The sequence below is a fragment of the Pygoscelis adeliae genome, unplaced genomic scaffold (genome assembly GCF_000699105.1).
Source record: "Pygoscelis adeliae isolate BGI_AS28 unplaced genomic scaffold, ASM69910v1 Scaffold387, whole genome shotgun sequence".
NCBI classification, from domain to species: domain Eukaryota; kingdom Metazoa; phylum Chordata; class Aves; order Sphenisciformes; family Spheniscidae; genus Pygoscelis; species Pygoscelis adeliae.
In genome coordinates this window covers 1,026,734-1,043,160 of record NW_008825115.1, presented here as the reverse complement: position 1 = coordinate 1,043,160, position 16,427 = coordinate 1,026,734, and the positions used below count along the sequence as shown (strand labels likewise).

General features: G+C 45.8%; 1 protein-coding gene across 1 annotated transcript in view; it reads right to left on the bottom strand.

The window, feature by feature from the left end:
- Positions 1-264: 264 nt before the first annotated feature.
- The window catches only part of GRIK3 (glutamate receptor, ionotropic, kainate 3), a 56,597-nt gene continuing 40,434 nt past the window's right edge, over positions 265-16,427 (bottom strand). Inside the window, exons 12-16 of the mRNA XM_009328238.1 lie at positions 12,467-12,585; positions 9,492-9,709; positions 1,999-2,221; positions 1,510-1,760; positions 265-459 (exon numbers count right to left, since the gene is read on the bottom strand). Coding sequence (XP_009326513.1) covers positions 265-459; positions 1,510-1,760; positions 1,999-2,221; positions 9,492-9,709; positions 12,467-12,585 — 1,006 coding nt within the window. The remainder of the gene's footprint in view (positions 460-1,509; positions 1,761-1,998; positions 2,222-9,491; positions 9,710-12,466; positions 12,586-16,427) is intronic.

Below are 16,427 nucleotides of genomic sequence, written 5' to 3'. Positions count from 1 at the left end.
AAAAAAAAAAAAAAAAAAGGAAGGAAAAATAACAAAAACAAAACAGAAAAGCCCCAAGACCCATGTTACAGTCTGTGCTTTGAAGATCTTGCTTCTATGCCGGTGATCGATGGAGCTGTGTTGTAAAGGCCTTGTTCTTGAAATAAACCAAACCAGGCTTTTTTTTTTCCTGTTTTTTTTCTTGTTTTTTAATCCTTTCTTCCCTAGTTAAAAGTGCATCCAGCCTTGTCTGCTGCAATTCCTTCCCTCCCACCCCCCCATTCCCTAGGGAAACACAGGTGTCAATCCAGTGTTGCAGGTCATGTTGTCCTTCCCTGGCAGTCGTCGGTCGTTGAATGTGTGCATGTTGATCACGGCGTCCGTCTTCACCATGACGGGTGGCTGGGGCTTGTGTTTGACCCGTCGCTGGCAGGTGAGCGACAGCCGGATCTCATCGGCCATGGCGCTGCAGAAGGAGCGCTGGGGAGAGCAGGGACAAAAAGCACCGTTACTCCTGGCAACACGTTCTGCTAACCTCTCCGTGAGCAGGAGGATGCTGAAACTAGGCTCTGCAGAGGGCGAGCACAAGGTTTAGGCTGCGTTTAAGGCATCAGCTGTGCCTAGTGGGACTCCAGTGATGCACGGGTGTCTGGTTGACCCCTCTCTCCTTTGGCAACAATTGTACCTTTGACACACTAAATCCTGCAAAAAGGCAGAGCTATAGGCAGCTGTTGGAGTGCCAGTGCTTTGTGTCATCCCTGCTGGGGGTCTGGTAGATTTATATGCTGGGAAGCAGAGGGCTATTGAATCCTGCTGGGCTTGCTAGTGGGCAGTTTTCCTTCATCTATCTAGTCCATCACATGGGCAGCTTGCTTTGATTTCTGGTCATGCACGCAAATGCACTTTCTACTTACTGTACCATAACATGCAAGGAAGAGGGAAAAACATAAAAGCAGTCCTCTTGTTTCACGAGCACTAATAAGCCACTGTGGGTGCGATGGGCCATTTGTGTAAGTGGTGTGAAAAGTTGATAAAATAGCATGAGGCTTCCTGGTGGACCCTGACCAGTTCCTTGAGGCTCTTTAAATAAGAGTGGGGAGGAGAGATGGAGATTTCATGTGTGTATACGTTACGCCTGGAATATGCAATGTGATTGCATGGGATAGTGGTGAATGGATATAACAGCTCAGAAAGGTCCATCCCAGGGACCTCTGTATCTTCATGACTTATGTGTCAGCTTGCTCAGAATTACCCTACAAATGCTTATTAGTCTAGTTACTGCAGCAGCAGATGACCCCGATCAGAGTAGATATGATTTGCCCCCTGACCTGAGGCTGTCAGAGCGGGACAGAAGCAATGAGCCTTAGGGAACGGCGTTTCGGGGGTGCTGCATTTCAGCACTTGGGCATCCAGGCAGCAAGGGCAGAGCTGAATCCCTCTGTCCACCTCCCTGCCTGTCTCTGGGGTCAGTGTGCAAAATCCTTAATGGCTGGGCTAGTGGTGGTGCAGGGAGACTGAGGAAATCAGTACCTGCTCACGTTCTGCCGTTTTGCGCAGCTTGTAGATGAATTCCACCATGGCCACGAAGACAGACAGCACCAGGCCTGCTGCCAAAACAATGAAAATCCCACCAATGTTTTGGATGCCCAGAGCACTGGCCTCCTTGTTCTCATCCTCAGGGCAGCCATTCCCTCGCCACCACTTCTCCTTCATTACATGGAGCTTGTCCTCTTCCTGGAGCTGGAGGATGGCAATGGTGATCTTGTCCCTGTATGGTGACCCTGGGGGGGGGGGATACCATTACACACAGAGGGAAAGTAGGACAAAAATCACACAAAGTAGAGAATGTGTCTGCACTAGGCAGGGCTGTTCAGACCTCTCTTCAACAGGCAGACAGCGTAAGCTTTGGTATTTGGAAATTTGCTCTTGGGAGTGGACTATCTTAATCCCATCTGTTGTATTTGTGGTAACTAGCCCCCATTCAGGGCTACCTACAGAAAGCCCACCACTGTCACTTACCCATGGGAGTCCCAATCCCGTAGCCTTTGGAATCGATGAGCCCCCCAATCTGAGTCAGGTTGCAGTTCCTCTGGGTGATGTATTCGATAGTGGTTGACTCCATCAGCAGGGCATAATCGGCTGTGAGGGTTCGCTGGATTCCTTCCTCGTTATTTTTAACAAGTGCTGTGGGTTTGCTGCTCATGAAAGCCCACATTTTTTCAAATGTGGAAATTTTGGATTTCTGGAAAAATGATACCCCCACACCCAAAATAAGAATTAGTCTTCAATTTGTTGAAATCTCATGTCTTTACAGTAAATGATAATACCAGTTTGAGAACAGATCACATAATGGAGCTATTACCAATTTGACCTTGTCTTAAATATCTGTCTGCTTTCACTGCCCAACATTGTTTGGCTCCACATTGCTGTAATAAGAGACAAAGGGTCCAGCGCACATTGTGCAGACACTCGGCAGAAAGAGTCACTGCTCCAGAGACCTTATCCTGTAGGTGGAACCGAACTGTTCAATCACTTCAGTAAGGTACAGCGAGACTCTGCCTTGATGCCCTGCAGAACTTGCTAGTGTGACAGGCTATCAGTGTATCTGTTTAAATGTATTAGTTTCCTAACCAGAATTTTGTTTATCCTGTAATGTTTCTGCACAAGGAGAGAAGACCGAGAACATTTCAGAGGGCATGTTTTTCTCTTTTGCACGTGCTGTATTATAGTTTTGTCTTTCCTCAAGCATCGCAAGACAACATGTCTCCTCTGAGATATGTGCAACTGCCAAACAAATTTAACATATCCACATAAACAGAGGCATAGAAATATTCAAGATTGTCTTACGGCTAAAAATAAGCATGGATATTCTTTCACTATCAGCAGGCATTCTGTTAAAAAAGGAGGGATGTGTTTTCTAGCTTACTATTCATGTGGATGGTTTTTTTTCTTCTAGAAAATGTGTTGGGTGAGAAGAAATACGGTTATTTTATGTCTTTCTATAACACTTGAAATATACCACTTATCTACAACCACCTGAATTGTCTCTATGCAGGTTGTCACAAAAAACGTAACCGTCTTTGCTCTAGAAAGACTCCCCAGGAAAGGCACATCAGCTTTCTCTTGAAGTACCCCCTTTGTTGGTCACGGTATTCCTGTGGGTGAATGTACCTCTTGTCAAACCAGCTCTATACATCCAGTTGAGCTCTGGAAAAACACTTGGATGTTGAGGCTTGTGTTCATGCTGCTGCCTGCTCCTTTATGTGCCATTCTTCTGCCTAATTTCTTGTTTTTCCTAGGTCTCATTTTGTAAGAGGCAGCTTAGTCAGCCAAAACCTCCTCCACAACACTACTTAGTAAGAGCCTGAAGCTGGCTGAAGTTGGAGGGGCTGATTAAGTCTTTGTGCTTTGCCTTGAATAAGGGTAACAGCTCACCTGCAGCTGCATGAGGAGTCACTGCAGCAGAAGCTGCACTTTCAGGTTTAGCTGTTGTTTATCTCTGTTTCAGGTCTCTGTCCTTCCGTAAGAAAGCAGGAGATGGAGCCCCATCCCATCCCAACTGCTACTATCACATCTCCCCCTCATTTTTCAGTATCACCCAAAACATGCCAGCATAGGTTCTTCTCATAAAAACACTATAAATAAGGGTAAATTAGCTAAGAAAAAAAGTCCCTCATAATACTTTATATTTCAAATGCTTTGCCTGTCCACCTCCTTTTTTTCAGCATATTTAACAAAAGTTGGCACGTGGCTTAACACCCCAAAGTTGGTTAGTATAGCACAGTGACAAAGGCTGTTCCTCTGTCTTTAACCCTGTGAGCTCATTCTCCTGACTGAAATAACCGTGGACTCATTTATTCTCCGTTAAAGCTCATGCTTGTTATAATCCACGTGATGAACGTGCAGTAGTGGATGTGCTGGAGCAAACTTCATTCAAGAGGCAGGATAATCTCCTGCACTTGAAAATCTGGGCCAGTGCCTGTAAGGTAGATTTGTGGCATCTATCAAACCTCAAAGAGCAGCAAGAAATGTACCCTCCAAAAGGATTATTAAATATCTGTGCATTACAATGGGTAATTGAAATGAATAGCATACTCTGCTTGCTGATAACGACTTGTTTAACATTTATATAGTTCACATCAGAGGCCTCTGGGTTCACTGGCTCTCCCTTTCCCTCCTTCTCTTCCTGCATTTAATGCTGCTTGGGTGTTGACACAGAGCTCTTAACATCAGTGTTCTCCCAGTTTAAAGCATAGAGCAAAATAAACTGGCAAAAAATCAATAGGCTGCATTTAGTGAAGCTAATAGGACTTGCATGAGGCATTGTAGCTCTTCAGGCAACTTAAATTACATGAGACAGGGCTTCCTGGAAGAGAAAAAATACTTTTCTCTTCTTAAATCACTGCTTCTGACCAGCTGAAAGGACTTTTTTGAAATGCCAGGAGGAGCCCAGCTTTCTTGCTCTGGCTGTGCTGCTTCGAGCCCCCTCCGGGCATCCTGGGTGGGGGGCACCCATGGCAGGGTGAGCACCCTCTCTGGCTGGAGCACACCTAGGTGAGGGCTCACCATGAGGCCAGAGCTACCTGTCGCTGCTTGCTCAGCAGCAACAGACCCAGCAACACAAGGCTGAGCCCCTCAGCAGAGAAGGGCTGTCTCCCCTCAGCAAAATGCCGCTGGTTGCAATGACCTCATCTTCCCCAAAGATAAGGCTGTGCTAGCTCCTTCGGGGGGGGGGCAGGTCAGCTTGGTGCAGGTGGGGTGGCTTAACACATGTCTCTAGTCAAGGCAATCTCAGGCTCTCCCTGTAGTCTAAAACCTGCCACCTCCTCACTGGCAATTTATTTCCTATTAGTTTCTTTAACTTAGCTAACATGAGATAAGAACGCTCCTTTTCCAAGTGAAAATTCACCAACTGTAATTCCAGCACAGCACTAGCAGTTTGATAGACTGGCTATTTGTTAAAAGTCCAATTTAGAAGCAATTGTCAGTCATTGTGAGAGCAGTCATCAATCAAAAATTGCAGGAGCAACCATGGTAAGGAGCGTACAGTGCTCTAGCTCACACCTAATTCTGGAGAGCTTCGACCACTATACATTTTTTTCTATTGGGGAAAAGTTGTTCCTTCCTCCCTTTCCTGCTCTCAGAATACTTCAGCCATACTGCAAAGGTGGTCGCTTACTTCTGGGAATTTGAGTGACGTTACCTGAGAACATACTATTCAAATAAGCAAAAACATCTTAGTAGTAATTTGATAGTGAAGAATGCACATAAACTGTGTTTATTTTGCTGGACTCTGTGTGTGTGTGTGTACATTTTGTTTTGCTGGACCTCTGATTTTACAGCTTAAGTAATTTACCTTAAAAAAATCCTTACTGGGACTAGTTACTGGTTTGAACTGATATTTGCTGTGCCGTGGCTAGGTGCAAATTTCTTCTCTGTGGAATCACCATTTACTTTTATGGGCTGCATAAAAGAAATCTGCGTTGGTGGCAGGCAGAGAGACCCTCCTGTGCCCCTGCATCCTCTGTAGGGTCCCCAGGTCCTCCTCAATGACCATTTTGCTGCCAAAGGTAGATGAAGAGAAACTGCTTGGTTGCTCTGAAGCATTAAGATAAATGGCCTGACACTGACTTTTTCCTGGCAGAGAAATTCCAGAGTCGGGAACTCTGGAATGTTAGGAATGATGGAGATTATTGCTAATAAACAAGTTTAACGCTGCTGATCAGTGCAGCCGTGGTTCACACCAGGGGGATTGTGTCTCTCTCCTACCGGTTCATGTGAGTGGAGCTTCTCCTCATTTTGGTCGGGATAAATAACATCAAAATCTGGTCTGCTGTCCTCTGCATCTTAATAAACCCCTGTGTTAGTGCTGAATGAGATGCATGTATGAAAAGCTGAGTACCAGCCCCTCTGAATGCAGCAATTGCAATGACACTGAAAACGCCTCTAAATTCATTCTTTAGAGTCACAGCTCAGAAGCTACCTTTAATAACCAATGCTTCAAGACCAGTCACACAAATAAATTAATGGAATAGTTTAGAGGAGCCACTACAAGGCATCTTGCCAAGACATATATACTTTTTTATCAGTGAAATTGGCAAGAAAGTAACTTTCAGGCTTAAGATTTTCAATTCCAGCCTGTATGAAAAAATAAATTGATTTTCACCAACTGAAGATACTTACTCTTGAGGATTTAACATTTCTGTAGAAGTGAATATATATGTACACACATACACACACTCACACTTGTACTCCAAACTGCACATTAAATCCGGCATTTGTTCAGAGAGAGACAGCATCCTTTATAAGAAATGAAGGATTTCTAGCATGATTTATAATGAACGCTAGATGCTGTTCCTAAATTAATTGATCTGTGTTTATTCCTGTAACTCAATCTGCATTGCCAGGGAATAAATAGCTTCTCAAAAGTTCTTTTCATTAAGTTGAAATCTGCCAGTACAGTTGGTGAAACTCTCTTCTGCTTCCCATTTCGCCATAGGTGGTTAGCTCAGCTGCACAGGCAAAAACCTTTTTGTGGGAGCAAGACCGCTAGCTGTGGGTCTGCCCCAGAGATGTGTTTTGGCTTGGTTCAACAGGGAACTTCTGCAGTGACTTCGGTGAGCTCTGCATGAACCCTCGGTCAGCCTGACCTCGGGCAGAAAACTGGTTAGTGCTTTGGGAACTAACCCGAACAGCGGGGAAGGCATTTGCCTTCCTCTTCCTCCTGTTTCCCATTGCTCCCTAAGCTCAGCTCCAGGATCGTGCTCTCCTCCTGCGGCCCTAGATGATGCTTTGTCAGGCCTCCCAAGTGCCAGGAGGGCTGCAGACACATGCAAGCTTCCGTGAAGGACAAGAATGGCCACAGCCACCAGTCACAGACAACAGGCAGGGCCCAGACCGTGGCTTGGGGGGGTTGGTGTATGTGGTTTGAAGCTGCTTTAACATGGAGAAGCGGAGGAGTAAGTTCCTAATGTGAGGGGAGCGACTTTGGGGAACAGTTATACAAAGAGCAAAGCAGCAATTTGGGATAAGTCCTGGTGGATAATCTACAAAATAGGTACAATGGGGGATCCCAGTCAGGATGCTGCCATCAGCCTTTTGTCCCAGCAATGACAGTCTGTTCAGCAAACTGCAGGAGTGCTTGACTGTCAGATCTCCAGGAGCTTTTCAAGAGCAGTGGTCGCACAGCAGCTCTCTCTCTCGTGGTAACCCCCCTTTTAGGAGAGCAGAGGAAGGTGACATGAAGCCTCGTGCAGTTCACCATTCCTTCAGTCCCACCTATCCGGAGGGAGTGCAGATCCCCAGCAGACACTGGAGCTGCCCATTGCTCTGTCCTCCAGACCTTTGTGCTGTTTGACAGATGTCCCCGTGAAGGTGGCACTGGCAGAACAGCCGTACTGAAACCACCATGGGATTTGCCCAGTCATTTGACAAAGACCTCGCTGAGGAGTGGGAGAAGTTCTGGCTCTCCCCTGTTTCTCTGTACACGAATGACAAGTGAACATAGCGTCCCATATGAGTGCTCTCACTGCTCCAGTAATCGAAATGCTTGTCAGAAGGAACATCCCTGAGAATTCATCTCCAAATAATAATAAAAAAGAAAAAGGAAAATACATTGCATCAATAAAACCTGTTCTTCAGGCCCGTTAGAAGCCTGAAGAACTAGTCTGATGGATAATGATATGAAACAATTAATATACTGTGGCCTTAATGATTTTTAATAAAGACAGTTTCCTTTTATTCCCATATAAAACTCTCATTGGAAAGAGTAGTTAAAACACAACAGTAAAAGTCTGTCTTTTCCAAATAGCTGTTGTAGGTTTATATTGCTTTTGGAAGGTAACATAACACATCTGACCGTGCCAGAGACAAAACTGCCTGCACCAGCTCCACTGCAGAAAGCAAACTAAGCAACTTGCTATTCTATGCAACGTTTTCATTTCCCAGAATTAATTAAAGATCAAACCAAACAAAATCCTCTATGTTTCTTTACCAATCTGTGTTCCTGCCTGGCAAAGTAAGCATAAAGATTCAGAAAGTATAGTGGCTCCTTAACCGAGTCCTAGCCAAGAAACATTACAGAAGAATGCTGCTGTTTCTTGTTATTAAATATCAGCTCATTGGCTTTCTTTAATGGGTCTTGGCAACTAAACTGTTAATGGCCTAGTCTAGCTGCCTTTACACTGTGCCTATTCAAATTACGGCAGTATTCCAGGCACAGCCTGCTTTTTAAAGCATGAACTATGTTTGTCACGCTTTGGCCCACATATTTCCTTCTGAATTAGGGTGACCAGAGGGGGAAGGAATATTCCCCAATGCTGCTCACTGCAGAGGTGCAGGGGGAGGCAGCCCTGTTCCTGCAGCCAAAGGCTCTGATCTGCCAGTGCTCCTGTTGCCTTGCTGACAAAGTGCCCAGGGAGAGCATTGGCATCAGCGCCGATCGAGTGCTGCAGCGCTGGACCCTGAGCATGCTGCAGCCAGGCCTGAGCTCTGACCCGTGCTGCTGGGGGAGCATGGCTGGGGCCCTGCACCGCCTGCATAGATAACTCCAAACCTGTCCTTGAAAGGCGGCTTTTTGAGTTCATCGTTGAAGTTGAATTCTTCTCCAAGCCACGGTGATCATTCCTTAGATTAATCACCCCTCATTTCTATTCCTTTATTCTCTCACTTTTTTTTAAAGTGTGTTTTTACAGGCCAGCTGTGGTTTTAAAGGTCTTTTCAAGACTCTCAGTGTCTTTCCATTTTTGAGGCAATAGTGAAATATGAATGCTCTTAACACCCTCCTCTGCAGTGTTGGCTAACTTCTGAAATCAATTATCCTTTAAAGAGAAGAAATTAATGTAATTTGATTCTGATGCATTGGTGGTGTTACCTTGCACAGGGTTTCGGAGGTTAATAAAACTTGACTACATTAATGTTGCATTCCTGAAGGACAAGAAAGATGTTTTGGCTGTAAAAAATACAGGTCACGGAGGGTGCTTTGCAACATCTGTCCAGCTTTAGTTTTCATTTGTTCTCTTCTCTGTCCCTGAAGGCTGGCTGGGTCAGTCTCAAGGGCTCTGTGGAGCTGTTACTGCAGAGACAAGGAAGGCGCTGCAATGGGTGAGATGTGGAAATAGGGAAGATACTTCATGGAATGTAAGATTTTTTTTTTTCTGTAGGGCTTTAATATAAGATACACCTGTCCTGTTGGGCCTAATATGTGCTTCATTTTAGGGTGTCTGAGCCAATTTTGGGTACAGTCTCTGAAGCTGTAAAATCTATACAATTTTGTAATTGTAACTTCAGTTAGCAATAGGGAGAGGGGAAATTAGTCATGATGTGAATCTAGGTAAGCTAAACTGACAGGGGTCAAAGTCTTGACAAGGATGCAAGACTGAAACAACCTGCTTATAAGGAGAAGCAGTGGTGGCTTAGGAGGCTTTTTGTCTTTGGTTCTTTGTTCTCACTCCTGTTGGCCTGAGCGCGTTGCATCCCTGCCTGGATGGTAGAAAGCCTTTGCCTGGTCTCACCTTGAAGAAGGTCATAGTAGCTCCATCCTTCACTGCTCCATACTCTATTTTTGTCTGCTTTGCCAAGTCATCTGCCGAGTCGATGGGGGATTCCATCCTCTCCACCGTCAGGAAGGCAGCAAGGTTGGCCGTGTAGGACGAGATGATAATTAGGGTGAAGAACCACCATATGCCACCAATGATCCGTGTAGATAGTGCTTTGGGCATCAGCTCAGAGCCTGGAGTGGGAGACGGGGAAGGAGAAGGAGGGAAGAGGAAACAGAGAGAGAAAGGACACGTTTTATATATACGTACATATATTATATACATATGTACAAAGGATTAGGTTTCACTGTCAAAACTGTAATAGCTACATAATTAAAGCTAACTGTTTTTGAGGCAAATTATCCAGACATCTTACATGCAAGAATCAGTGGGGTTTTTGTAGCATGTGCAGAAAAACCCTCTCCCTTTATTGCTGACCTTGGGTACAGTGCACAACTTACAGGAAACATTCAAACTGAAGTAATTAACTAGGCTGCTTTTATGAGATTTAAATAGCAAGCCATTTATGAACTTTTATGAGTGTTTTGTTCTGCTATTTAAAAAGTGGTTTGGTTTTATATGGATTACGTTTCAAAGGACTCACTCTAGGGAGTGTGTTTGAATACACAAGGTTTAAAAAAAAAAAATTAAACAGCGAGAGAAGGGAACTGTCGGGGTCCAGTACTTTGAATGCTGGTTAGAAGTAGGGAAGCAGGAAATATTACAGCATAAAAGGTATAACAGGTCTGGAATGACTTTTATTGAGCAGACATGAAGGACTCAATGGGTTGTGCTATTTTTGTAATCGCCCAAGACACCTTTTAAAGCCAGGAAAGAGCTTTGGGTTTGAAACAACTGCGTTCAGAGGATATATCCAACCTGGAATTTGCAACAAAGATTGGGCTTTGCAAAGCAATTTTAAGCAGTGTGGCATCAAAGCATAGCGTGGAGTGTAGCTTTTCTCCTATCTGAGTGCAGCAAGGAGGCACCAGGAAGCAGAGGAGCCTGGGATATCGAGGGCTGCTTTGGTTCTTCTCAAGATCCTTCTCTTGCCCTTTGATGCATTAGACGGTGTGACATCAGTCTAGCTTTGAAATATTTTCCTTCTTAGATGCAGAATAGAGTTAAAAAGAATGCAGCTCTTTTCATTTATCAGTATCTGATAAGAGGATGATTCATCCTCCTAAACCCTCATGCTGGGAGCTGTCACTGTCCATCAGGGTAGCCGAGATCTGGGAAGAATCTCTATTACAAGCTGCAGCAGTGGCAGCAGGAGGAGCATGGAGCAGTAGCGCTGTGCATGCTACCAAGCTGATGCTGTGGTTCTTTTGCTCTCTGGGTATAACTACTGATACATGGTAAATTAAAGTGTGACAAATGTTTGACATTTTCCACTTATTTCTATTCCTGGATTTTCTGTAATTAGATCACAGATGAATTTTGTTCCTTGTTCAGAGCTGCTCACAAGCTCCCCCTCTGCTGTCTTCCTGACAGATTTACTCTATTCTTTCCATCTATATATATATTCCATTTGCTCTATTCCATCCACATATATGAATGTGATCCCATCCATATCCCATTTCTAAGGTCCCTGTCATTGTGGTATCTTACACCAGTAACACTGAAAACGTTCAGTCTCGCACTCAGTGGCTGCCCGGCAGAGCTGCCTGGAGGAGCTCCTCGCCATCCGCTTTGACCCAGCAGCCTTTCCCCTGTGCTAGAGGGAGTTTCAGGCCATTTTGCAATGTGCAGAATGACCAGATGAGGATAAAAATGGAGACAGAGCAGAGGGCAAGATGCCCTGTCTTCTGTAAAAGTTGATTTAAAACAGAGCGAGCCAGGACAGAGATCCTGAAATTAAACAGATTACTTGAATTAACAGAAGTAGGAATTTACAGAATCTGTGGGATGCTGCTGAGTTTGGTGAATTAAACAGCTGAGGGAGACGAGAGCAGTGTTCCTCCTTGGGGCACGGTGGATGGGTGCTCTGTGCACACCAGCAGCAGGACACATGCGAACACACCACCGCTCCATCGTCTAGCTCTGTGCTTCCAGATGGCAGACTCAGGAGCTGCTCCTTCTGACACCTGCCAGAGTGTGCACGCTTCATTAATAGTAATTATTGTTATGCAGTGGCACGTGTGTGCTGACAGCCAGCTGCAGCTTGCGGGGCTCTGCCTTGTGGGGCGAGCGATGAGTCTGTCCCCAGAGCTGCGGGGTGAGCTGTTGGGACACAGGGGCCTTGACCCACAGAAGGCAGAAAGTGCAAATAGAAGCAGGTGTCAAAAAACAAAAAAAAAAAAAAAAAAGACTGAAAACCTCCGGCCTGCTCTGATACAGAAGAAATCGGATGGCTTTCTTGGCATAAAAGCCCTAGAGCTTTTCCTGGTGCCCCAGACAGGGCCCAGCCCTGGCACATGTCCCCCTCTGTCTCTCCATCCCTGCTGTGCAGGCGGACCGGCACGGCTCAGTGGGTGCCTGCACGGAGATGACATTCAAAGTGAGTGAATAACCACAAACACAGTCGCCAAGAGCTCCTGAACTGCAGATCACAGCCAGTTCCCCCGATGAGATTATTGTCTTATTGGCCCTTTGCTGGCCTTGGCCCCAGCCAGAGGCTGCCTGCTGTGCACGCAGCTCCCCGGGGAGCAGCTCCCTTAGGCACTGTGGTGCCGTACGCACTTCTCCATCAGGAGCAGCAGGCGCCGAGCACCTCCCAGCACAGCAGGTCCCAGGAGGTGCCGGAGGAGAGCTGCCTCCCCTCTCCCACACCTCACTGCCTTTCAGTGGGAAGCTGGGAGCTGGTGCTGAGGAGCGTTTCTGTGCCTGTTCAGATGTTTTATTTTGTTCCTGTCGCAAACAAAATAAATTTTGAATTTAAAAAGCCATGACAATAGGCCTGCGCTGGAGAACCAGCAGGAGGGTGTGTGGGCGGGGAGGTGCTGCCGTACCTTGCTGCATCAGTGCTCCCATCCCAAACCAGAAGCTGTTCAATAGGGTGAAGTTATTCTCCACGATGTCTGATCCTGGGTTGCAGGGATGAGCATCGTACCACTCGTATGGGCTGAACCTACAGCAGCACATGGAAAGTGAGAGCTCGTTAGTTGGGATGTGGCATGACAAGACCCTAAAGGAACAGTAAAAAAAGAGCCGTAGTACATTTTGTGCTGCTGTGCAGGGGCTGCTGCCTCCTTCGGTTGTGTGGCTTATTAAAGAAAAAGACAAATTCAGCTAAGATTTTCAGAAGTGACCAGCATGGCTGTAAGCCCCATGTCCTGCACTGCAGACAGCATGGAAACCTGGGAAGCCAGGTCCTTCGAGGTATCTCAGGTTGCTTCCCCAAAGCCTTCGGTCATTTCAGATCATCTCTGCAACACTACATCACACGACAGCAGCTGGGCTCACAACTATGGGATGGGATGCGGTGCAGACATGGGACCTCTAGCCCAAGTATGGAACCAGTTCCATAATGTGGGGAAAAATGGCATTTCTAGATTGACTGAGGAGAGATGCTGCAGTGGTTCTGCAGCGGTAGCTGGGACAAACCATGGTATTTCAGGGACTCTCCTGCTAGTGCATATGGGAATTGGGGTGGGATTTAGCTAGGTGAGAAGTAGAACTTTCCCCTGTTCTGACAAGCAGGAATCCTGCACAGTCGGGGCACCAGCACAACACTGGAAATTGGTGTAGGTTCACCATGGACTGCCACAATGCTCGGCCCCACTGCAGGTGGTGGGAGGACACTTATTCCCAGTTGGGGGCATATTTCCATGGACAGCTCTGTAGTTCTTGGGCAAAACTGAGGGAATTTTCTATGATCATCTCTCTGCACATCCTGCCTAAGATAGGTAGGCAAGCACCGCCATGAACGTAGCTCTTTTGGCCAGGATCTGGGGAGGAGGATGCTCAACAGGAGACGCTAATATTTTTAGAGCTGTTTATTTACATTTTCTAAGAGTCCTAAATTTTGCTGAGATTAAATGAAAAACATAATTGGTATAATTGCTTTTGAACCAGGCATTAATTGTCATCTCTGCTTCCTTCTGAAATCCCTGTAGCTTCACAACAGCCCTTTCTCAAAGCCCAGCCCACAGTTTGTATTAGGAGATACTTCTCTCTGTAGTTCTCTGCCAGACGCACTGCTACCCAAGGAGACGTCTTGTTGCTTAATTTCAGACAGTTGGATGTATTTGGAGAAAAGGGCCACAGCTCTCTCCAAGGTGCCCCATGGCACAAAAACTCCTCAAGCAAACAGCTACCCCCACCTCTGCTCTGCGGAGTCACACCGTGAGACTCCCCTCGGACCCTGGCATGTGGGGACGTTCCACAAACATGGAGCTGTGGTCCCCGGGCACAGGAACTGAGTGGGGCAAAGCAGAGGAGGGTGTCTGCGGGGAAGACCCCATCATGGGGGACGGACTAGGTGCAACACACAGGACTTGTGGTCTTAGAAAAGTTCATTCTAGGTGCATCTGTCCTACTTTTTGCTTCTGTTTTCCACATGCAAGATACAGGGTAACAACCTCTCCTTTCCCCCCCCTTTTATCTTGCCTTTCTGCAGTGGGGACCATTGCCCACTCTGGGTTTGCAGAGTGCAGAACCAGAGGCCTCACCCAGGCTTGTTTGTCTGGGTAATGGCTGGGCTGTTGCCCACCTTCCTCTTATTTTTAAATAAGAGAAAATCAGAAAGGAAAACAAGAATCAGGTTGAATTCAGACCTGGCTTTACATGCTGCCTATTCCTTTAAACTTGCTGTAGATTTATGCCAGAGGTGTATAAAGGATGGTGCCTAAGCCCTTTCTGTCGAATAAAGCCCAGAGTTCAAGAATTAGATTAAAACTTTCTTGGGCTGCCAATGAAAGAATATGAAATAGAAAGGGAATTGGTAAGATCAAATGAGCCTGACAAGATGACACACTGAAGAACTTCAAGGTCTCTGAGTGAAAACCTACTGGTGCTGCTGAAATTACAGAGAAATATTCAGAAAACTGCAAAGCAGTGACGAGAGTCTTCAGTGCTTGAAAAGCAAGTGGGACCATTAGTGGAAACAGAGGGGTAATGAAGGAAGAAGCAAGTGGAGCTCGTTGACCCCATATAGCTGGAGCCATAATAAATGGGGGCTGCTCAGGATTCACTGTGGGCTGGCTTCCCTCTTCCTCGGGTGCAGAACAGGGTCTGAGAAATATTTCATCAAAAACAATGATTATTTTCTTGGTCTTGGCCTTTTTGGCAGGGAAACAGGGGAACATTTCAAAGAAGGTTTAAAGATCTAACAGAAAATACTTTTGAGTCTAAATTGCATCTCCAGAGAAATTTCTTATGGATGACCCAGTCCTCATTGCAATTAAGATGAATATTAAACCCACCTGCCCTGCTGTGCATCCAAGGGTGATTAGCTATAATTTGAAGGCTGTAGGAGTCTGAGGAGGGGTGACAATTCAAATCAGCCAGCTGCACAGCCCACTTGCAACCTCACACCAGAGTTACCAGACAAATTACCCCCACGAAGCCTTATAAATTGCTAGTGTTTATGGCTCTTTGGGGGCTGCAGTGGTTAGGAGCAGAGGCTCCATCAATAACTAAGAAAGACTGATTAAAAGGGGAGATGGATCAAATACATCCTTTGCCTGCCTCTAAATAGTCCCTAAGTTGGTTTTAAGTGGCATTGACCTATGATTATAGCGTCAGCAGAGGACTCTGGTGCCTAGTTCAGGAGACTCATGTCTTTGAATTAAGGCTTTGCTATTTTGACTGTGGTTTTCTACTGAGAATTGAGTTTTAGAGGCCTTGCTGGGGTCAAAAGCAGATATTGTTTCCATTATTTCTGAATGCAGTAAATATTTCCCCCATGAAATCTCTTGCTCTTCATCTCTGTGTGTTAAAAGATTATTCCTGCAGAACCTTAATTACACTAAATGCTTGGTGTTCTTTAAAAGAACAGGAAGACAGAAGAAATGTCAGGAGGAAAACATGTGAAAAAGAAACTGTAATTGCAATATTTTATAGGTTCAATTTCAGCCAAAAAATAGTCTGATGAGGAAAAACTGTTGTATTACATCATAACTGCTATGATGTAGAGAGATTATGAGGCTCACTTCAGAACAAAAACAGAGACTAAAGCACAGTTCTTCAGGCTTTCATCCCTCAACGCCAGCCACAAAGCCCAGTACAGCAAGTGGTTCAGACCCTGTTGTGTTCATCGTGCCAGGGCGGTCACCAGAGGGGTGTCAAAACAGACACTCAGTTCCTGAGTGCGACTGCCATGTGTCTGGGCACACACAGGGGACGGGGTTAGCACGGATCCTCACCTCTCTGGGCAGCGAGTGCCCTCCAGGGCAGGGCAGGGGGGGTTATCGGGCTGGTACCCTGGTTGGGGTGCCTGGGCACGCGACTCGGTGGAGCAGGGCAGGCTCTGCATGCACATCGCTGCCGACAGCGGGATGGGCTGCCCGAGGCTGGGCAGCCCTGCTGCTCTCTGAACAGAGCATCTAGATTTTCCAGTCTGTAAAAAGTGGCTTCTAAGGTGTTTTCACATTGGGGCCTGTCCTAGCATTTCCTTCAACCTTTCCTCAGTATTTACGGCAGCAAATTTCACGTGCAGATACAATTTGCACATTTACCATGCTTTGAAAGTGGGATCTGGACAATTTGCGCTGGATTTAGCCATTATATGAGTCTGGAAAAATAAACTCATAAATGTAAAATTGTATTTGAATTGTCATTCTGAGCCGCACAAGCAGTCTAATACTTTATGGCATCAGAGCCAAAGACGTTATGGCAGCAGAGCCCATCTAGCTATGTTCTGCATGGCTAACAGAGACATAAAGTGAAGGAGTTCTATCAGTCATTGCAATATTTTTCTTTTCCGTAATTACCTCGGGTTCATTTTCCCAGATGAGTATCTTTTCCTGA